The sequence below is a fragment of the Dendrobates tinctorius genome, unplaced genomic scaffold, assembly GCF_039654945.1.
Source record: "Dendrobates tinctorius isolate UK_male_01 unplaced genomic scaffold, ASM3965494v1 ptg000246l, whole genome shotgun sequence".
Classification (NCBI taxonomy): Eukaryota; Metazoa; Chordata; class Amphibia; order Anura; family Dendrobatidae; genus Dendrobates; species Dendrobates tinctorius.
The window spans coordinates 3,046,024-3,069,590 of NW_027361913.1; the positions used below are offsets into that span (position 1 = coordinate 3,046,024).

General features: G+C 41.5%; 1 protein-coding gene and 1 long non-coding RNA gene across 4 annotated transcripts in view; one reads left to right on the forward strand and one right to left on the reverse strand.

Moving 5' to 3' along the window:
- LOC141063204 (EF-hand calcium-binding domain-containing protein 4B-like) overlaps positions 1-23,567 on the forward strand; it is a 151,193-nt gene that overhangs the window by 81,400 nt on the left and 46,226 nt on the right. For 2 of the 3 annotated variants that reach the window (XR_012224840.1, XM_073557266.1), the window contains exons 10-12: positions 8,197-8,288; positions 14,118-14,665; positions 19,549-19,630. Coding sequence is in view for 1 of the 3 variants with exons in the window: in XM_073557266.1 (XP_073413367.1) it covers positions 8,197-8,288; positions 14,118-14,665; positions 19,549-19,630 (722 nt within the window). In the remaining 2 variants the exon portion in view is untranslated. The remainder of the gene's footprint in view (positions 1-8,196; positions 8,289-14,117; positions 14,666-19,548; positions 19,631-23,567) is intronic. The other variant, XR_012224841.1, reaches the window with a different exon arrangement.
- LOC141063207 (uncharacterized) overlaps positions 7,856-23,567 on the reverse strand; it is a 119,757-nt gene continuing 104,045 nt past the window's right edge. Inside the window, exons 2-3 of the long non-coding RNA XR_012224843.1 lie at positions 11,675-11,706; positions 7,856-8,546 (exon numbers count right to left, since the gene is read on the reverse strand). This is a non-coding gene — a long non-coding RNA (uncharacterized lncRNA). The remainder of the gene's footprint in view (positions 8,547-11,674; positions 11,707-23,567) is intronic.

Consider the following 23,567-nt stretch of genomic DNA (forward strand, 5'->3'; position numbering starts at 1 on the left):
GATAAAACACACCAACCAACCAATCAAAGGACCTCTTAACCATAAAAAACCAGACAGGGTGTACTTATTAAATTATATTTTATTTATACAGGTGGTTACATTAAAACCAATTAAAATCAAAAAGAGTGCACGTATAGGAACAGTTTTCACAAAATTGTAAAATGATAAGACCCAATTTATATATCAGATATGCATACCCCACATATTGTGGAATAACAATTTGAAAAGGATTGTGAAAAAGGTGCAAAAATTACATAAAAATCATTATAATACATAAAAATAATTAACAAAAAAAGTGCAATGTGCAATGTGCAAAATTGTCACACAGTGGATCATATACAGGAAAAATATTTTTTAGAAAGAAAAAACACATAAACATATGTCCTTTTAAACATCAATTGTGTGTATTCACAAAACTTCCATATATCCAGAATAAAGTGCAGAGTGCCTGTGCAATAGAATCATGCACAATATGTAAAAGTAACCAGTGCCACCTTTTCATTAGAAAATTACAACTCTTCACATATACAGAGGTATGCCATAGACAGATCCTTTACCTATAAGGGTCACCACGTCCCTATCACACGCTCCCCGACGCGCGTTTCGGAATCCTGCCTTCATCGGGGGGTGTGTACATAATGCGACAGCGCTCTTTTAGTTAAAAGCGCAAGCTCTTCTGATAAAATCATAATAGCTCACACATTCCCAATATGTCTAGACATAGATGGATGACTGGATCCCACAAGATCGGACTTGTCTTTTGCTAGGAAGCTGGATCCTTTAGGCTGGCACTTTTTCTAATGAATATTATTTTATAAAATTATCTGCATGTCGCTTAAGTAAAAAGGTAACCCCAGACTGATGGTAGGTACTTATTATATTTCTGCTTATTCTGGGCCCTAGGAATATAGTAGACAGCCTACTATAGTAGACAGCTACAAAGTGAGTGACAGCTACCGAGCATCTATGTATATATTGAATTACTAACTGACTCCACCCACTGGACCCCTAAGCTAAGAATATGCAGAGATTTTAATTAAAGGGAATCTGTCAACAGGTTTTTGCTATGTAAACTGAGAACAGCATGAGGTAGGGGTTAAAAAACTGAACTCAATGATATGTTACAAGTCCAGCAGTGTGCTGTTGCTAACTTACAGTGAAGGTGACAATGTGTTTGCAAGTTCGACTCCACCCTCTTCTCTGATAAGCAGCTCATTGTCTATAGTTATGTGCCTGGTGTGGGCGGGGGCAGCTTTCTTAGCTCTGCTGCATTGCTAAATCTAAAAGCACTTATTGTGTAAGAACTGCTGCACCCAGTAATCTAAGTGAAACATCGTTTGATTCAGGGTCACTTTATGCCAGGCTTCTCTCTGATGAGGTAGCAAAAACCTGCTGACAGATTCTCTCTAATTAGTTACAAGATGTGCTGAATCTATATATCAATGAGATATATATATATATATATATATATATTTGTGTTCCCTTTATTTCTTTGAGCAGTATATATATACTAGATTATGGCCCGATGCTATCGCATCGGGAGGATGCGATAGCATCACACGTCTTGCCATGTTAACCCTCAACACACACACTCCTCAACACACACTCCTCTCACCTTTCACCATCTCCACTCACTCTTTCACTCCACATACGACCCCTTCTCTCACTCCGTCTCTCATACTCACGCCGTTATTGCCGCTGCTCCACGATCCCCGACATCTTCTTCCGCCAGCGCCATCCTGGATCCAGACGTTGTCCACGCCGGCGACATGTTCTTGCGGCAACGCCATCTTGAGTATCGTGAAATCCCGCGATAGTCAAGATAGCGTCGCCGGAAGAACATGTCGCCGGCGTGGATGACGTCGGGATCCAAAATGGCGTCGGCGAAATCTCGCGAGTTTTCGCCTACGCCATTTTGGATCCCGACGTCGTCCTCGCCGGCGACATGTTCTTGCGGCGACGCCATCTTGACTATCGCGGGATTTCGCCGATCCAAAATGGCGTCGCCGCAAGAACATGTCGCCGGCGTGGACGACATCGGGATCCAAAATGGCGTCGGCGTAATCTCGCGAGATTTCGCCGACGCCATCTTTTTGGATCCCGAGTCGTCCACGCCAGCGACATGTTCTTGCGGCGACGCCATCTTGAATCTCGCGGGATTTCACGAAATCCAAGATGGCGTCGCCGCAAGAACATGTCGGCGGCCTGGAGAACGTCTGGATCCAGGATCGCGGCGGCGGAGGAAGATGTCGGGGCAGCGACGATGACGGTGTGAGTATGAGAAACGGAGTGAGAGAAAGGAACGTATGTGGAGTGAAAGAGTGAGTGGACGTGAGTGGAGGTGAAAGGTGAGAGGAGTGTGTGTTGAGGCGGTGTGGTGTGTTGAGGGTTAACATGTGCGTGTGTGTGGTGACGTCACCGGTTACAACTGGACGGAAGTTGTTACAACCGGAAGCTGCTTAGGGCATTTATTATTATAGATGATGAGGAAGAAGCCGTCTGTTGTTGGCGGTGATGGCGTGTAGAGGCTTCTTCAGCCAATGTAATAGATTTAGAGTTAGGGGATTCGTGTGTGAGACGACGGCGTTTATAAGCCTTAATCTTGTCAAGTCGATGCTGTTTTTCCTCAGGAGTCTCAATAGCACGGCGTTGTTTTTGTCGTAGTGCTAAAGCTGCTTTCCTTTCACTGGCATTGGCATACTGTGCATCGGTATTGAATGGTGGTATTGATAGGGCAGAAACAGATTGCTGATTAGTTATGTCAGTGAACGGCATATGGGATGAAGTGTAGCAGTAAATTGTTCCACATGCTGATGTGGAAGCATCCTGTTGTGAGTCTAATAATAATGATGAGGAAGAGGCTGTCTGTTGTCGGCGGTGACGGCGTGCAGAGGCTTCTTCAGCCAATCTTATGGATTTAGAGTTAGGGGATTCGTGTGTGAGGCGACGGCGTTTATAAGCCTTAATCTTGTCAAGTCGATGCTGTTTTTCCTCAGGAGTCTCATTAGCACGGCGTTGTTTTTGTCGCAGTGCTAAAGCTGCTTTCCTTTCACTGGCATTGGCATACTTTTTGTTATGACTCATGTTGGCACAGGTAAAGGAGTCTATTTGGCAGTTATCTGGCAGTGAAGAAGGCGTCCTGGAGTATTGTAGAGTAAACAGATACTAATTGACCCTGTAATTGCCCAGCAGTAGTTATGAAGTGGTAGTGGCAAATTGGCCCTGTAGTTAGACACCGGCAGAGGAGCAAGGCAGCAGTAGTTATGGCGGTAGAGGCAAATTGGCCCTGTAATTAGAGACAGGCAGTGAACAGTCAGAGGAGCAAGGCAGCAGTACTTATGGCGGTAGAGGCAAATTGGCCCTGTAATTAGACACCGGCAGAGGAGCAAGGCAGCAGTAGTTATGGCGGTATAGGCAAATTGGCCCTGTAATTAGACACCAGCAGAGGAGCAATGCAGCAGTAGTTATGGCGGTAGAGGCAAATTGATCCTGTAATTAGACACCGGCAGAGGAGCAAGGCAGCAGTAGTTATGGCGGTAGAGGCAAATTGATCCTGTAATTAGACACCAGCAGAGGAGCAAGGCAGCAATAGTTATGGCGGTATTGGCAAATTGGCCCTGTAATTAGACACCAGCAGAGGAGCAAGGCAGCAGTAGTTATGGCGGTAGAGGCAAATTGATCCTGTAATTAGACACCGGCAGAGGAGCAAGGCAGCAGTAGTTATGGCGGTAGAGGCAAATTATCCCTGTAATTAGACACCGGCAGAGGAGCAAGGCAGCAGTAGTTATGGCGGTATAGGCAAATTGGCCCTGTAATTAGACACCGGCACAGGAGCAATGCAGCAGTAGTTATGGCGGTATAGGCAAATTGGCCCTGTAATTAGACACCGGCAGAGGAGCAAGGCAGCAGTAGTTATGGCGGTAGAGGCAAATTAGCCCTGTAATTAGACACCGGCAGAGGAGCAAGGCAGCAGTAGTTATGGCGGTATAGGCAAATTAGCCCTGTAATTAGACACCGGCAGAGGAGCAATGCAGCAGTAGTTATGGCGGTAGAGGCAAATTGGCCCTGTAATTAGACACCGGCAGAGGAGCAATGCAGCAGTAGTTATGGCGGTAGAGGCAAATTAGCCCTGTAATTAGACACCGGCAGAGGAGCAATGCAGCAGTAGTTATGGCGGTAGAGGCAAATTGGCCCTGTAATTAGACACCGGCAGAGGAGCAAGGCAGCAGTAGTTATGGCGGTATAGGCAAATTAGCCCTGTAATTAGACACCGGCAGAGGAGCAAGGCAGCAGTAGTTATGGCGGTAGAGGCAAATTAGCCCTGTAATTAGACACCGGCAGAGGAGCAAGGCAGCAGTAGTTATGGCGGTAGAGGCAAATTAGCCCTGTAATTAGACACCGGCAGAGGACAAAGGCAGCAGTACTTATGGCGGTAGAGGCAAATTAGCCCTGTAATTAGACACCGGCAGAGGAGCAAGGCAGCAGTAGTTATGGCGGTAGAGGCAAATTAGCCCTGTAATTAGACACCGGCAGAGGAGCAAGGCAGCAGTAGTTATGGCGGTATAGGCAAATTAGCCCTGTAATTAGACACCGGCAGAGGAGCAATGCAGCAGTAGTTATGGCGGTATAGGCAAATTGGCCCTGTAATTAGACACCGGCAGAGGAGCAATGCAGCAGTAGTTATGGCGGTAGAGGCAAATTAGCCCTGTAATTAGACACCGGCAGAGGAGCAATGCAGCAGTAGTTATGGCGGTATAGGCAAATTGGCCCTGTAATTAGACACCGGCAGAGGAGCAAGGCAGCAGTAGTTATGGCGGTATAGGCAAATTAGCCCTGTAATTAGACACCGGCAGAGGAGCAAGGCAGCAGTAGTTATGGCGGTAGAGGCAAATTAGCCCTGTAATTAGACACCGGCAGAGTAGCAAGGTAGCAATAGTTATGGCAGTATAGGCAAATTGGCCCTGTAATTAGACACCGGCAGTAAACAGGCATAGGACCAAGGCAGCAGTAGTTATGGCGGTAGAGGCAAATTAGCCCTGTAATTAGACACCGGCAGAGGAGCAAGGCAGCAGTAGTTATGGCGGTAGAGGCAAATTAGCCCTGTAATTAGACACCGGCAGAGGACAAAGGCAGCAGTACTTATGGCGGTAGAGGCAAATTGATCCTGTAATTAGACACCGGCAGAGGAGCAAGGCAGCAGTAGTTATGGCGGTAGAGGCAAATTAGCCCTGTAATTAGACACCGGCAGAGGAGCAAGGCAGCAGTAGTTATGGCGGTATAGGCAAATTAGCCCTGTAATTAGACACCGGCAGAGGAGCAATGCAGCAGTAGTTATGGCGGTATAGGCAAATTGGCCCTGTAATTAGACACCGGCAGAGGAGCAAGGCAGCAGTAGTTATGGCGGTAGAGGCAAATTAGCCCTGTAATTAGACACCGGCAGAGGAGCAAGGCAGCAGTAGTTATGGCGGTAGAGGCAAATTGGCCCTGTAATTAGACACCGGCAGAGGAGCAAGGCAGCAGTAGTTATGGCGGTATAGGCAAATTAGCCCTGTAATTAGACACCGGCAGAGGAGCAATGCAGCAGTAGTTATGGCGGTAGAGGCAAATTAGCCCTGTAATTAGACACCGGCAGAGTAGCAAGGTAGCAATAGTTATGGCAGTATAGGCAAATTGGCCCTGTAGTTAGACACCGGCAGTAAACAGGCATAGGACCAAGGCAGCAGTAGTTATGGTGGTACAGGCAATGCCAAGCGTCCGCACAGCAAGTCGGCGTGAGGTAAATGACGCAATTTCACGAATGCAAGATGGCGTCGGTGAAATCTCGCGAGATTTCGCCGACGTTGTTAAGGCTGTGTGCACACGCTGCGGATTAGGTGCGGATTCATCCGCGCGGATTTTGTAAAATCCACAGGTGAAACCGCAGGTCAAAAGAGGAGATGGCAAACCGCAGGAGAATCCGCAGAAAGAATTGACATGTCAATTCTTTCTGCGGATTGAAAACCGCAGATAATCCGCGCGGAAAATTCCGCACCATCTGCACTGCGGTTTTTGATTCCCATAGGGAATCATGGTACAGTACACCGCAGCAAAAACAGCTGCGTGTGCACACAGCCTCACACCTCTTGCCATGTTAACCCTCAACACACCCTCCTCTCACCTTTCACCTCCACTCATGTCCACTCACTCTTTCACTCCACATACGTTCCTTTCAATCACTCCGTTTCTCATACTCACACCGTCATCGTCGCTGCCCCGACATCTTCCTCCGCCGCCGCGATCCAGGATCCAGACGTTCTCCAGGCCGCCGACATGTTCTTGCGGGACGCCATCTTGGATTTCGTGAAGTCCCGCGATATTCAAGATGGCGTCGCCGCAACAACATGTCGCTGGCATGGGCGACATCGGGATCCAAAATGGCGTCGGCATAATCTCGCGAGATTTCACCGACGCCATCTTTTTGGATCCCGATGTCGGCGGCCTGGAGAACGTCTGGATCCTGGATCGCGGCGGCGGAGGAAGATGTCGGGGCAGCGACGATGACGGTGTGAGTATGAGAAACGGAGTGAGAGAAAGGAACGTATGTGGAGTGAAAGAGTGAGTGGACATAAGTGGAGGTGAAAGGTGAGAGGAGTGTGTGTTGAGGCGGTGTGGTGTGTTGAGGGTTAACGTGCGTGTGTGTGTGGTGACGTCACCGGTTACAACTGGACGGAAGTTGTTACAACCGGAAGCTGGTTAGGGCATTTATTATTATAGATTTGTAATAGTTGAAGTCTAAAAAAAAAAGAAAATTAATTTAAATAAACTAGAACAAACATATCGATATTTGTCAGGATCCAGCAGAAAAGCAGCATCTCCAAACTGTTACCCGGGGGATCAAAGGACATAATCCCTGAAAATATCAGTGTATGCAGTAGCATGAGCATTCAATGGTTTGTCTGCTTTGGACAATAACTTTTTGCTTGATGGGTTGAAGTGAATGGCATGGCAAGTGTTGGTGCTTGGCTAAATAGACGAGCTTGGGTTGGCTCTCATGTATCGCATGGTTCCAAACAGCATCTCTGATCATCTGTCCAGTATTGAGACCAACCGAGTACGAGTAAATTGTTTCCTGATCAGCCTGTTGTTGAATTCTCAAATCTAAGGGTACTTTCACACTTGCGTTTTTTTGCGCATAAAAAACGCATCATGCGTTTTCTTGGTTTTTGCGCATGGTTTTTGCCTAAAAACGCATGCGTTTTTAAATGCTGATGTGCGCATGACCATGCGTACGTCAATGCTCCCATAGACTTTAATGTGTTTTTGGGTGAATTCCGTGCGCATTGGGTGCGCATGCGTTTTTTTGAGACAGGTCAGACGCACAAAAAATGCAACAAGTTGCAATTTGTGCGCCTGGGCGCACACTACAAAAAAACGCATGCGCATACAAACACATGACAATGCGCACCCATGTTAAGTATAGGAAAAAACGCATGCGCATGTTTGCGCAAAAACGCAGTGCAAAAAAACGCAAGTGTGAAACCAGCCTAAGAACAACTTTTTCCCAACATTTTCAACACCAAAGGTGGTTTAACACATTGCATTTTAGTGCAAAATCCGTGTATTTTTGCAAAGTTTTTAATGGTTTTTGCTTGGTTTTCTTGGAGCAAAAACACATTGTTGGTCATAAACCAATAAAAAGTACTAAATGCACTAGCGACATTTTTTGGATTTCTTTAGGAAACATTATTTCACACTTTTGATTCTACAAATTTCGAAAGCCATAATAAATTATTACAATTATTAAGTTACCAATATACTAATCTGAACTCAGTTCCAACATTTATCGTGGGCTGTAAAGTAACTACAATTGCAATGACCTGCTCATGTACCACAAGTCAGGAAAAAATCAGGATAATATCTATATTTGCACAGAAAAAATGCCCTATTTTTACAGATTGTCCTGGAATTTCTGGACAATTAGCATATATGCACACGTTTGATTAGCATTTGCTTTATTCTATCTCTATGTTGTAAAATCAAATAAGTACAGTAAAAGTAGAGTAAAAGCTAATATATAAAGGCTGATTATAACATGTATAACGTGTATATGATTATGATTAATAGAAATTACCTAGAAATGTAAGAAATCCGATTGTATGCATCTTTTCATTTACGTCTCCATTTGAATTCCAAAATATAACTTACTGAATTATACAGTTTTACCAGATTTTCTTCAAGGACTCCACCCAGAAAGAAAAAGATAACGAAAAGGAGTCTGTACAAAGTGAGCCACAAGTGACGACAGATCTGTAAGTATGAATGACCCTTTAGCTTACATTCATATATTACATTACTGCAACCCTTACACCCGATGCAGTCAAAAAGTCTCCTCAACAAGGCTCCATCGTTCCATCGCAGACTGATTTCTGTCTTCTGGGCCTTTGATGTTTTCTTAGAAAACACTTTACATTTGCAGGAAACAAAGCAGTCAAGTTCATGAAGTTCATTTTCTATAGAATTAAATCTTCAAATAATGGCATTATAGGTTCAAGGATAAGTGGAAAAACCTGCTTTACAAGAATATGGCAATGGGAAAGGACAAAAAAAATCATACGTCACAACCATTTAGTGGTTTTACCATTGTATATGAGGATATGAGCAATTTACTGTGGAAACAAGTTGCAATGTGCCACTGAGATAATAATAGGTAGGGTGAATTAAGTGCAAATTTACTACATAAGTCAATAAAATATTGTGGGAAAAAAATCCTAGTTAATCCAAAGCATCTCGTAGGGACCGTAAATGTGACTTAAAAAATGAAATCCATTGTTGTCATGTATATAGCTTATGGTGAGAGAAGACAATCATGAGGAGGTTGTCCAAGATTAGAAAATAGATGTTGCATATACTTACAGTATAATATATATACAGTATATATACATATGGAAAACTAAGAATATATCACATTTTGTGATGAGAGTTCTAGGCCTCTAAGAAAAAGTATCATGCCTCTGGGTTTGAACCCTTGAGCCTGTGTTTTATGGTCGGCTTCTCTGTCCGCCGAAAGGGTACCGTTCATGTTTAAATCCATGTGTCGCAGAGATGGATTACAGTGTGGGAAAGGACATGTAATGTGCGATGAAATAGGACTAATGTAATTAGGTTAAAAATCTGATTACATTCAGACCAATATTATTTTTTCTTTGTGTGTTCACCTGCGATTTCTTTTTCCATCCTGGATCGAATCACAACTGAACTGGGAAAAATCGATACATCCTGCGGTTTTAATTGGAAGTCATATCGCATTTAGCAATAGAAGTCAATAGGTGCGAGAAAAAAAAAATCGTACAGCACTTGAACCATGTAAGTGCCGTACGATTTTTACACACTGATGGCCTTTGAAAAGTTGTCAATTCATCTGCCGAGTACAGTAAAATCTCAGAGTGACCCGACAAAATAGAATAGATAGAATACATACAGCTCTGGTAAAAATTAAGAGACCACTTTCAAATGTTTTATAGGTATATATTTTTTAGTAAAATGTAAATTGTTCTTTTATTTTATAAACTTCTGACAAGATGTTTTCGAATTTCCAAGCAATGAATTTAGTATTTTTTTTCTGACAAAGAAAAATGGTCAAAATAAAAAAAACAGTGCTTTCAGACCTCAAATAATGCAAAGAAAAGAAGTTCATAATCATTTAGAAACAACAATACTAATGTTTTAACTCAGGAAGAGTTATGAAATCAATATTTTGTGGAATAACCATGATTTTTAATTACAGCTTTCATGCATCTTGGCATGCTTTCCACCAGTGTTTCACACTGCTTTTGGCTCAAAAATGTAAGCAGTTCTTCTTTGTTTGATGGCTTGTGACTATCCATCATCCTCTTGATTATATTCCAGAGGTTTTCATTGGGGTTCAGGTCTGGAGAATGGGCTGCCCATGACAGGGTTTTGATGTGGTGGTCTCTTAATTTTTTTGAGAGCTGTATATGCATATAGAATAGATAGCTGTAAAGATGTCAGTCACATATATCATTAGTACAGTGCTTGGGTAGCCTACTGTACATGTATTTTATTACTAAATAAACTACTTTATGAAAAAAAGGCATGGGATTTTGCATGATTTTTATAACCAGCAGAGGGAAAGCAGACAGCTGGGGGGCAGATGTTAATAGCCTAGGAAGGGGCCATGGATATTGGCCCCACAGGCTAAAACATCACTTCTCAGCCGCCCCAGAAAAGGTGCATCTATAAAATGCGATAATTCTGGCACTTAGCCTCTTCCCACTTGCCCTGGTGTCATGGAAAGTGGGGTGATAGTTGAGGGGGTTGATGTCACCTTTGTATTGTCAGGTGACATCAAGCCCAGAGGTTAGCAATGGAGAGGTGTCTATAAGATGCCCCCATTACTAACACCATAGTCATATTGTATAATAACACACACTCCCAAAATAGTCATTGTGACGACTCCTGGAGTGGACCCTCTGGTTCGTGATACCAACCCACCCAGGGCGAGCTAACTTAGTGAGGACCACTCCGTATACAGGGAGTGTCAGGGGCAGACCCAGGGGGGTAAAGTACCACGACTCCTGGAACCAGGTGGCCGGCTCACAGAAGACAAGAGGGAGTGTGTCTAGCAAGGTGCAACAGAGAACATGCAGAATACAAGAGTGTGCAAAGTGTGGACACAGGGGCACACAGGGTATAGGATAGTACAGGGCATGTGCACGGGAGTAAGGAGGGTTCAGAACAGTACAAAGCGTGAACACGGGGGACGCTGAGTACTGGGTAGTGCCAGGTGCGTACATGGGAGCACACTGGGTGCGGGAGTGCATGTGGCATGCAGTGACAAGCATACCTGGGTATGGAGCAAAGCAGGGTGCGTGCAAGGGGAGTACAAGGTTAGGTAGAGTGCATGCTAGGAGGCACGCCAGAGGACAGGGTTAGGCGAGTGCACGCTTGGAAGCATGCCTGAGTGTAAGGCAAGGCAGAAGATGTGCTAAGAAGCACGAAAGGACACAGGGCAGGAGCTGAGCATTTGCTAAGAAGCATGACAGAGCACAGAGCAGAGCATGTGCTAGGAAGCATGGTAGAGCACAAGGCAGATACAGAGCGTGTGCTAAGGAGCACGACAGAGCACAGAGCAGAGCATGTGCTAGGAAGCACGGCAGAGCACAGAGCAGAGCATGTGCTAGGAAGCACGGCAGAGCACAAGGCAGAGACAGAGCGTGTGCTAAGGAGCATGATAGAGCACAGAGCAGAGTGTATGCTAGGAAGCACGGCAGAGCACAAGGCAAGGGACTTGAATACAGAGAGCGACCAAGCAGGGTCCAAGCAGGCCTAGCAGGGAAGCACAACAATAACCAGGCACCTCCCATAGGAGGAGGTGGCCTGATATAGGGCAATAGCACTGGGACTTCCAGGTTAGGTCCTCCTGGACTATAGAGACGACGTGGCTGCAGTCAGAGCAGAGAAGAGTGCGCATGCGCGCCAGGCACAGCCATGCAGACACGCCATCAAATGTGAGAGGTGCACATGCGCACCCGACATCACTTCCGGAGGGGCCGCGGCACCGGAAGTGATGACGTCAGGCGCGGAGTCCCCGCCTCAGGTGAGCATGGCGTGACAGTCATTTAATTGAAATAATGACAGAGACTCCTTTAATCAATCTTAGTTAAACCATACTCACGTCATCGCTCATTCCAGTGAAGCCATTGTCCCCTGTAAGAGAATTATAATAAAAAACAATCATATTCCTCAACTTTTCCCACTGTGCTCATGCTGACATCAGTTAAGTGAACTGAGTTATTTGGCTATGAACTCCTAGGACCTTTCTGACAGCACCAGGAGCGTGAGAACTTTCTCACTCTCTCGGGGACGTCAGTCAGGTCATAGAAGTTCACCGTGAGACACTGAGCAGTTATCCACTTTGTCCCTTGTTGGTCAGTTGAAAAGTTGTTATATAAGACAGACGCATTATGTCAATTTGCTTAAATTATTGGAGAGGGGTTACGGCTACATTTATAAAATTTGCTTATAATTCACATACAAAGCAATTTGATTCCTAAGAGAAAAGGTCAATGTTCTATATCAGATTAGATCCCCCATTTCTTCATGATATGACAACAAAGCCAAACCTTTTTATTGTGCATATGTAATAAAAAAAACAATTTAAACAATAGGTTATTTTCTGCTGATAGCTTTCTTTTCAATGCTTGTGATTGGGTTGAAGTATAGCACCATGTATATTTAGCTTAAAAATTGCTCTGAATTGACACAAGTGAATATGTTTTACTTATTGGTAGCTAGAATCTTCAAAAGCAAATAATCTTTGTAGCTAAACAATAGTTTTACACATACCCTTCTGTTCCAGTAGCTGAAACTGGTATCTGAGATGTCATTAAAGAAATTAAGCCAAAATAGCTGAGTAAGCTATTTTTCATCCATAAGCATCATGTTTTAAAGATTGCTTTGATTTTATGGTTTCACAATTGTGTGAAAAAATAAAAACATATCCATGAACCCAACTATTATAGCGTATATGCCCTACCCTCTTGTACCACAGCAGCTTCAAAGCAAAGACTACTTTAAAGCAATTCTAATTAAATGTAGGCTTTGAAGAAGAGCTTTGAAGGGTGCGGCAGCACTAGCATAAATGTCAGGGATTGTTGTACTTTGCTAGACGATAGATCTGTATTTATTGTCTCACAAGAAGATCAATGGAAGTTACAGCTTATTGGATAATATTTTGTTAAGTTTAATGATATGCGTATTATATTATGATATTGATATTTATTTAATTCATTGTATTTATTATTAATGCTTGCTTATAAAACAGCAACATTTTCTATAGCACTTTACAGACATTGTCATCACTGCTGCTTTTATGGCTCACACTCTGAATTTCCCACGCAAACAAGAGGAGAACCTGTTCTTGGTGGGATTTGTCCCAAGACCTCATTAGATCTGCGTAAACTATGAAGGTTACATGGCGCGTGCAGATAAAGGGACCTATCAGTGATTCTGCCTTAGATAACATAATATTTTTCTAGTATGCAAAAAATTGTCTAATTTTAATCAATGTTTTGAATTTGATTTTTATCTGGCAATGTGACACAGGGATGCTTGCTGTAGTTTTGATAAAATCACAGTTTTATCAGCAGGAGATTATCGCTAGAGGACTAGCAACCATGCTGCCATATTCATGAGCTCTGTATGACCCTCGCCACCACCTGTGATTGGCAAATTTCTGACTATGTACACAGAAAGCTGCCAATCAGTGGTGTGGGTGGCGTTATTCAGAGATCCACATTCTGAGAACTGGAGATCTACAGCAGATAAAACATGGATTTCATCAAAACTACAGCAAGAAGCCTAGTATGTGATATAACAAGGGAATCAAAGTCTCTGCCTCTACATTATGCTGTTCTTAGATGGAGTAGCAAAACTCTGGTGACAGATTCCCTTTACGAGTCCTTGCGCACTATTGTTTTTGAATAATAGAATTTGACAAAACTAAAAATGTGTCTGGTCATTTTGCATCTATGTGACTCCGATTGTGTATTGAGGAATGGGAACATTGTTTTTCTGTTGGATTCTGAAATAATTTGGGCTCGCTGTGATGAATTGAGGAAATATTCTTCAATAAAAGCCTTCCTTCTCCATAATATGGTGCCTAACAGATGAAGCATGAGACAGTTTGCTTCATGGCTTGTGTGCCACCGCACAAGCTCTTTTCTGTGCACGAGGCCCAACATTGGTGGCCAGTTTAAGTTTCAGAAGAGCATGATAATGAATAAGGCATGACCCTGAAGCATTACAATTAATTTATTATTTTCAATAAAGGATCAACTGATTTTCGCAGAAACATTGATGCATAATTTGCAATTAAGCTTAATTTTCTGCCTATAACATTTCGCTTTTGGTGTCTATATCTAACACAACCAACTCGTAGCCCTGACACGTTGCCAGAATCACAAAGAAAACTCCATACTACAATTAGTTTTCACATGTAATACAAGTCAACTAGTAAATATAAGAAAAATAAAAGTAGAAATTGTATAGAATTAATTATATTTTATATTTGTTCTTGTGTTGTGTCCTAAAACTATTTTATACATCATTACATTTAGTGATCAGCAGAATACATTCAAGAGCACCAATGCCATTAAAAGTTCAAGAGCAAGAGTCATTTCAATAGAAGAAGACCCAATACAAGAGTGCCTACTTAAACACTCCAAACTACTTCAAGAAGGTATTACAGAGGAAGTGCCAACTGAAGACTTCTCCAGTACTACAGAAGCAGAAGACTCTGTTCATAGACATCTTGCCGAATCCAAATCATCTGCCCTTGATGGTTACACAAAAAAAGAACAAAGTAGTATTTCATTTGAAATAAACAAAACATCCCACCGAGATGTAAAAAAGATAGATTTAGCTTCAAAGATGAACAGTATCCAACAAGACTTTGATGTTGAAAATAAGAACGCTTCCGAAATCTCTAACTTTCAGGAGAAGGTAGAAAATAAGTCAAAAATACCAAACCACCTTCAAGAATTACATTCAGACCCAGACCATTTATATAAAATTATGTTTGTTGGAAACACCCATGTTGGAAAAACATCTTTTCTACGTCAAGTTCATGAAGGGTCCTACAGCAAGAATACGTCTGCTACAATAGGTAAGGAGGAAAAAAAGTTTTTCCTGTTTATGCATCTAACAATATGCCATAGTGTACATAAAATCCCAAAATATGTCATAATTCAAGTAGGGCACAATGAAGGTCCCCATTAGATGAAAGTTGTTAGTACCTGCTAATCTTAGTGGGAACAGCTGACGATTTGATCTGTATGGTTCCGAGTCCCCATAACCGATGATTTCCAGGAAGCAAATGATTCAGCCATTGAAATGGTAACTTCTGACCCTTTTGTTTTCAGAGGAGCAACAGCCTACTCCTCTCTCCCCATTTAAACACTTGAAAATTCATCCGATAGCCAACTTAAGTAGAGGAACCATCTGGGAGTTTTGTTTGCTAGGTTTCAGTTATGTTGGCCATGGTGTGATTTTTTTGATGAAGGAACCTCTAATGGGTGGCTCAAAAGACATTTGAACGGCTTTTTTGGGCCACTAATGAGGGACAATTTCAGAAAATAGGGGGAAAAACCTTTCTACTTTTTTATGGGTTCACAGCAGGATAACCATTTAGCGGTGTCACTGCAGTCCTTCCTGACCACTCTTTGTAAGGCAGGAGTAGCATAATAATATGGTGAGCAGAAAATGGGTACCCACTAGGGCACCAAGATGCTTGGCCTGGCATAACAGTGAACTATGTAGAGGAATATACAGTAAGGAATAGTGCATTCTTCACCTCTGCAAGAGGGTATGGAATTTCCTGCAGTGAATCCTCAGGCTAATGCAGAAATGAGTTGAAGTCACCAGATTGCTGTACAAAGCCAACAGGAACCATAATCAGACTCTACACAGCTCAATGCAGCCAGAGTTTGGTTACACGAAGCAGACAGGCAGAGGTTAGAATGGTCTGCAGGCAAGAGTAGGAATACAAGCCTTATTTATACTAAAGAGATACCTTAACGGAATTTGGAACTTAAAGAGCCCTATAGTTCAGGCCCCAAAAATGGGGGAAGAGTGATTAGTATATACTGGCTTTGAAAAGAACAGGAGAAAATTTATATTTGCGATTTAGGCCCAATGTAGTAGCAGAACAACGGCCCAAAAAAAAGATGGAGGTCACCCAAAGAGGTGAGCCAGTGTAGTGTTACACACTGTCTGAATATTAGGTTTTTTTAAAAGAGGATATTCGGATATTCAGTCTTTACACATATTGTACATGCAATTATATATATATATATATATATATATATATACACTCCTGTGTTGCCTAAAATTGCTACTTATAAACTTCAAATAAATACCCACCCTTAAACACCATTCCATTTTTTTTAAAAGGGAATCTGTGTGTCTGGCAGTTTCACTCTTCAAATTATGTACATGGGCGTGTAGGTCTTTGAAACCTAAGGCAATCTGTACCTTCACTTATTCAATCGCTTGCTATTGCTGAAAAAACACTTCTGCCTCCCACAAAGAGCCACTGTTTCCCACCTAGTGCCACCTGCTTCTGCTTAACTGATGGCTCACTGGTTGCATAGAAGAGTAGATCAGGAGGTAGAGACACAAAAAGTGCTCTAGCATGCCCAACGTACTTCAGCCTAATTTGCAAATGTAAAAACCATCATTTTTGAGAAATTAAGAAATTGCGTAATGTTTTAAAGACCTACTATTCCATATAAATGGTCATTTTTTTGGTGTGTGCGGAGGCGGGAGGGCATAATAGTAATATGAGAGCACCTGTGAAACAAGCGATCATGCTCACTATCAAAAGGGTTGCTGGACCCATGTTTCTGGATGACACTTTGGGCCAGCTGCCATTATGATCATTGGGTGAGGTTGACTGCCTGCAGTATTTGCGATTGACTAATATGTTTCAAAGTCATACATGTCCATATAGAGTTTTTGGTGGAGATAGAGATGTTAGCGCCCACTGATAGATTCCTTATAATCTAAATAAGTTCAAAATTATGTGCGGATTAATTTTTTTTTTTACAGATCTTTAAAATATAAAAATAAAAATGGGTATAGGTGAAAGACTCACTGTAATAAAATCACGGTCATTAAAGAGAATCTGTCACCAAGAAAATGCAGACCGAACTGAAGGCCCCATGTTATAGAGCAGGAGGAGTTGAGCAGATTGATATATAATTTTGTAGAAAAAAGATTTAGTATAACCTGTGTTTTAATCATTTAAACCTCATCCGTTTCTGGGATTTTCAGTTCAGTGGGCGGTCTTAACATTGACTGACAGCTGTCTCTGCATGCACACTTATACAAAGATAGCTGTCAGTCACTGATGGGACTGCCCACTGGACTGAAAATCCCAGAAACAGCTGAGGTTTAAATAATTAAAATGCAAGTTATACTAAATATTTTCTCTTAAAGCTGTATATCTATCTACTCAGCTCCCCCTGCTCTATAACATGATGTCTGCTGATTAGTCAGCATTTTCATGGTGACAGATTCCCTTTAAACCATTTCAAATTCATGATATTACAATGCTAAAAATACATAAGCTGCACAACAGATGATACCAGAAAAAAGGTCCAAAACAAAAAAGAGGAAGCAAAAGTTATCTGTAAAAGAAAAATATTATATAGACCTATAAATGAAGAGATAGTTTAATTGATTCCTGTATATATCAGGATCCTGTCAGCGCCGGCGGACTGCCGCGGGTGAACAGGGTAACTCACCCAGACTACGGGAGGACCCGGGGTCCAATACTGCAGGGAAAGTTCAGACAACAGGACCTGCGACACTGAAAGTAGTTTAGCAGTACAAGGACCTATGATCATGTGACCACAGGGGACGTGGCTTAGCATCCTGCTGCAGGATAGGGTTCTATTACAGGAATCCTGGAGCAAAGGCTAGGGAAACTCAGGTCAGACAAGCAGGGGTCTTACACGGGGAGGACGGCGCGGTACCAGAGGGACAAGCAGAGAATAGTCAAAAAGTAAACAATGAATCATACACAGAGATAGCAACGCAGTACAAGGGAGGCAGTCATAGAGTAGTCAGGTCCAAGGCAAAAGAGTCATACACGGGAATAGCAGAGCAGTACAAAAGGAACAGGCAGAACTCGTGACAGGGACAGAACCGGATCAAAACCAAGCAAGCATAAAGTATCACAGTCACAAAGCACACTAAGGTCACACACTCGGCCAAGGGTCTGAGTATAAGCTTCAAGGAGTGAGCCCACAATGAGGCTATTAAAAGCCTCCCAGAATCTCAGAGCGAGGCTGTCCAGATTAACCTCTGAACTACCTGATCACACAAACTCAGCAGATCATGACAGTATAATACAAATCACAAAGCAGTCTCTATAGTGCTGCAGCATGTAGGACATACAATCAAAGTTCAAGACCTCTAAAAGGACTAAACAAAGTAAAACGAAAAATCAAAAAATAAATAAAAAACTCTAAAAATTAGAATAACTCCTTTTTATCCAGTAAAAGGCAAAATAAATCTCCCCCCCAAAAAATCAGCATAACTATCAAAATTTGTTATATTTGAATTACCATAAGTATTACATATACTGTCCTGTAAATGCTGTAAAAAAAAAAATCAAAACGCTGGAATCATAGTTTTTCGTTCACCACACATTTGTAAAAAAAGTAATCAAAATGTCATATCAAACCCCTAATACTGTCAATACAAATTTCAGTTTTCCCAGCAAAAGGACAAGCCTTAACACAACTCCATGGATTGAAAATATTAATTTTGGGTCTCAGAAAATGGCGACACACACATTTATTTATTGTTTGCTTTTTTTTACATATTTCTTATTTTTTTAAACATTTAAATTAAAAAGGTGAAAACTGTACAAGCCTGGTATCAATTACTGCAGTGACCAAAATAATCATGTCGCCAGCTAATTTTTACCTCCCAAGGAACACTGTGAAACAAAACACAAAAAAAATGGAAAAATTGTATTTTCTCATCATTTTTCTATACTTGGAATTTTTTATTTACCATTTTACAGTACATTGCATGATAAAGTGAGTAGAGTAATTCAAAACTACAACTCTTCCTGCAAAAAAGCAAGCTCTCATATGCCTGTGTGGTTGGAAAAATAAAAACAAAGTTATTCTTGGAAGAAGGGTAGAAAAAAAAAAATCAAAATTGCATACACAAAAATCTATTACCAAGATGAAAATCTGGTGTTCATGGAAATGATCCTACATTCACGTGCTCACGACAGATGTCTATGTCCAGTGAAGGATGCAGAGAAAGTTTAGAGAACACCGTGTACTTCATAACAAAGAAAACTCTGGCTTCCTCATTGATCTAAAGGAAATTACACCATTGTTCTTTTAGGGGTTTTACTACATGTAGGAAAGCCTAGGAAGCTGTGATGCAGATGTGTGAGGTAATGCTAGTGCTAACAAGTGTAAAGGTACTGTCACACTTAGCGATGTATCAGCAATCCCGACCAGTGATATGACGCGGTCAGGATCGGTGGTGCATCGCTAAGTGGTCGCTAGTGAGCTGCCACTCAGGCAGATCTCACCAGCGACATTGCTGGGGACGGGGGTCGCTACTTACCTGTCAGACGAGGCGATCCTGACGTCCTCCCGCCCGCGTCCACGCGTCGCTCGTCTCCACAGCAGGAAGCTGACGATGAGAAACGGCCCAGGATGTTCTCGCGTGATCAGCGATAATCAGCGGGGGAGCGGTCGGAGGTAAGTATCAGACATAGCGATATCGCTATAACATCACAAAAAACAGTGACGTTATAGCAATATTGCTAGCGATATCGCTTAGTGTGACAGGCTCTTAACTGAGGGATGACAAATAGACCTATAATTTTACATCAATCTGATATCACATTGCCCAATGATGACTATACAGTGATAATTCTGCACTAGAGAAAATACATTGTATGTAAGTAAATTGTATAAAAGTGTTTAATATTTCTTATGTCTTATACTGCAGGAATAGATTATCGCGTTAAAAGCCTAATTGTGGACAACAAACAATACGCACTACAGCTGTGGGACACTGCAGGACAAGAGAGGTAAGTAACTTTTTCAGAGGATTATTACATACTTGTTTTTTATGCTGTAAGACTATTTTCACATGGAGTGTTTTTATTGAATGTTCTTTCTGCAGCCGAAACTTGCTTCCTTGGCAGTAAAACCGTCGTGTTAAAAATGCACGTTTTGCAGTAATTTCCTTGCCATTTCTGCTGATTTTTGTTTTCAGTGTTTTTAAATTTAAGTAAAAAAATCAAAAATTTGAAAAAAAAATTTGACTTGTGCTGTCATTTTCTGAAACCCGTAAGTTTTTTTTTACATTTTTTGCTATGATGGACCCATATGCAAAATCGCTTTTTGTGCATTGAGCTGACATTTTTATTAATACTGTTTTGGGCTACTTAAGACATTTTGGTCACTATTAGGTTTCTTGGGGAATTATAATGATTGAAACTATTTAGGTGTCTGGATTTTTTTTACCATTTCAACAATTATGGTGGAAGCAAAACCAAATATGTTAATTTTTTTTTTATTTCTGCTATTTAGATTTGGTGAAAACTTTGGTCGGATTTTAACTTTTATACTTTATTTTTTTTAGATATATATTTTTATTTATTTATTTTATTTACACCCCTTAGGAAAGTTGAACATATGTAATACACTGAAATACAATAGTATTACAATGTATTCTGAAATAGACAATCTCTATGAAGTCCAGCTCCATGCTCGTCTTCGTAAGTGATTTCACATGGCAGACATGGGTGCCTTCAGACGACAGCCATTGTGAAGACTTTTAAATGTCATATTTGACACTGGCATTTAAAAGGTTAAATTGATGCTATCTAAGCTATTCCAATCGCATCAGTTACAGTCAGTTGCTGGCTGTGCAAAAGTAGTGGCACCCATGTTGCTCGGAGAAGGTTCAACTCTTGAAAGGGCTCCGTTAGTGGATTTCTACAGTACATTTACAACAAGATGAATTTTGATTGCTTGCTATGGTCTATAGACGGCAGTTTTAACAAGTGAGGAACCAGATCTCTCAGTTCTATATCTCGCAAGCCATGTTCGAGTTGGCAAAAAAAAAAAAAAATGTGGAAGTTTGAATTGAAAAATCACAACATTTGTCAAAGTAAAATAATATGTTATTTTTAATCAACAAATCATAAACATGACTGCAAATATGGTTGGAAAAATGGATATGATAAAAAATAAAGAGGTGATATTGCTTTTTTTCACAAGGTAAGTCATGATGCTGTGCTGGATCCATTACACAATGGATGGAAATGAGCTAGACTTAGTCAAGAATTCTGACATTTTGCTTAAATCAGAATTGGAGACTTCACGCGAGGCTTCAAAGTTCAGTGCCAATAAACCATCAGGATTTCCTGTTTTAATGACAAGAACAATGTTGTGTGCTGTTATACTTGCTATCAAAAGTGGATGACAATGCTAACAGCACTACAGGTGCAGGCACCAATGGCGGTGTGACCACAGCATCATGCTACAGAATACAACCCACCGGTCACTGCCCAGATATTGTCTGGTGATGGCGGTCTTACCTTGTTGAAAACCTGCTGCTTGTTGAAAACCCGAGCAAGACCTCCCTATAAAATGTCTAGTCGGTGAAAACACAACTTCTTTCCCAAAATGCACCACTAATACAACAAATAAAGAGCATTGAAATCTGTTTCGGAGCTATTGATTTTAACTTTCAAATAGGTTAAACACATGGTTTTTAATTTTTAATTTCTTTAATTCATATTCATTTCCTTATTTTCTGTTAATCATACTTTTTCTAGCCCATTCCAAGTATCTCAGTAAGATTAATACTTGTGCTATATTTTGTTAATTTTTCTTTTTTGTTGTTGTTTTGTTTTTAGGATTTTTAATTCAGTTTGTCTGTTTATTGTTTCATTTATGTTTATAATATGTTTTATTGTTGCCACATTTAATATTTATATATGATGTTTGTGGACCTTGAATGGTAACACTCATGTCACGGTTGTGTCAGGTGTGACAGACAGTCATCTTGGATCCAGCTGTAGAAAGTCTTTGCATTTAGCTCAAGCACCTTCTTGATTTTTGCATCTCTGTTATGGAGTGATATCCTTCTCCCTCTAGAACCCATTCATTACCTCCACCTCCTGCTGCTAATTAGCACACCTTTGCTGAAAGTTTAAATACATTCAGTCTCTTTAGCAAGGTGCTGGCGTTAGCTCAATTTCCCTCTGTCTGGTTGGAAGTACTAGCAGTCGGCTAGTGTCTTCCTGGAGTACTCTTGGAGGATTACTGGCATGATGATGATCTTCTCAAACTAAGTGTATCCCCTCGTTTGTCCACCCTTCTCTGTCTTTAGTTGTAGTGGGGGCTGACTAGTGCACACTCCGTCCCCTCCCTACCCAGGGCCTATCACTAGGGTCAGGCAGGGATTAGTTTCCTGCTTGGTGATAGGTGCAGAACTTATTTAGGGAGGTTTATGGAAAACAGGATGTTGTTAGATCTGCCTAGGGCTCTCCACTCCCCCCTTCCCTAGTGTTTGGGCTCCCCTTCCGTCTCCCCGTTGTTGGGCACCTTGCTTCTCCCTCACCCAGCGTGACATTATGCTACATGTCCATGTTACAGACCCATAAACATCTTATGTGTCTCCATACACTTATTTACCTCTGTGAAACATATTCTCTGCTATTATGAATGATTCTCCTCGAGGTTATAGAAGAACAGAATGGGCTCCATAACCACCATGTTGTGTTGATTTAAGACATTATATGCGTTTACTATTTCTCTACGTCTATATGGCTTTTCATTATTTGTGCCGCTGACGTCTTTTTCTGTTACCTATGCTCATGTTCCTATATGTCTGGGCCTATTGTTTCTCTCTTTTACAAATGTTCAAACCACACTTTTTGTGAAACTTGTGCTATTTCTTATAGCTAATATTTTAAAGGGAAACTGTCAGTATAATCAATTCTCCTACAAAGTCTACATGTACATGTAGGTCATAGGAAGCTGAATAAAATGTTGCCTTAATATCTCAGATCCGATGTCTTATTCCAGGAATATCCACATTTTTTTCTTATATGTAAATGAGCTGTTAAGAAGTCATGCAGATCAGTGTCCGGCCCATAGTCTGGAACAGCTCATTTATATTTAAGAAATACATGGATATCTCTGGAATTAGACATTTATTTTATTTTATTTATTTTACTCACTTATATAGCACCATTAATTCCACAGCGCTTTACATACATTTTCATCACTGTCCCCATTGGGGCTCACAATCTAAATTCCCTATCAGTATGTCTTTGAAGAGTGGGAGGAAACCAGAAAACCTGGAGGAAACCAACGCAAACACGGGGAGAACATACAAACTCCTTGCAGATGTTATATACTGTTATGTCTAATATATAAAGCTCAAAGTGTGTATGTATGTATGTATGTATGTATGTGTGTGTATGTCTGGGACAGGCATCCGCACCGTCGCAGCTACAGCCACAAAATTTGGCACAGTCACACGTCTGGACCCCGAGAGCTTCCTAAGCTATGTTGTGAGGCGAAATTTTAACCCCGCGCATTCCAATTCACCAAACAATTTTGCCCCTATCTACATAATGGGGAAACAGTGTGTGCGTATCAAGCCCCGCCCCTCATTATGATGTCACAATGGTTGCCATGGCGACGCTGATGTCATCATAGGTTGCAAGCCCCGCCGCTCATTATGATGTCATAATAGTTGACTATGGGATGGAGGATGTGTGATGGGTATATGGGCACTGGACTATGGGATGGAGGATATGTATGATGGGTATATGGGCACGGGACTATGGAATGGAGGATGTGCGATGGGTATATGGGCACGGGACTATGGGATGGAGGATGTGTGACGGGTATATGGGCACTGGACTATGGGATGGAGGATATGTATTATGGGTATATGGGCATGGGACTATGGGATGGAGAATATGTGTGATGGGTATATGG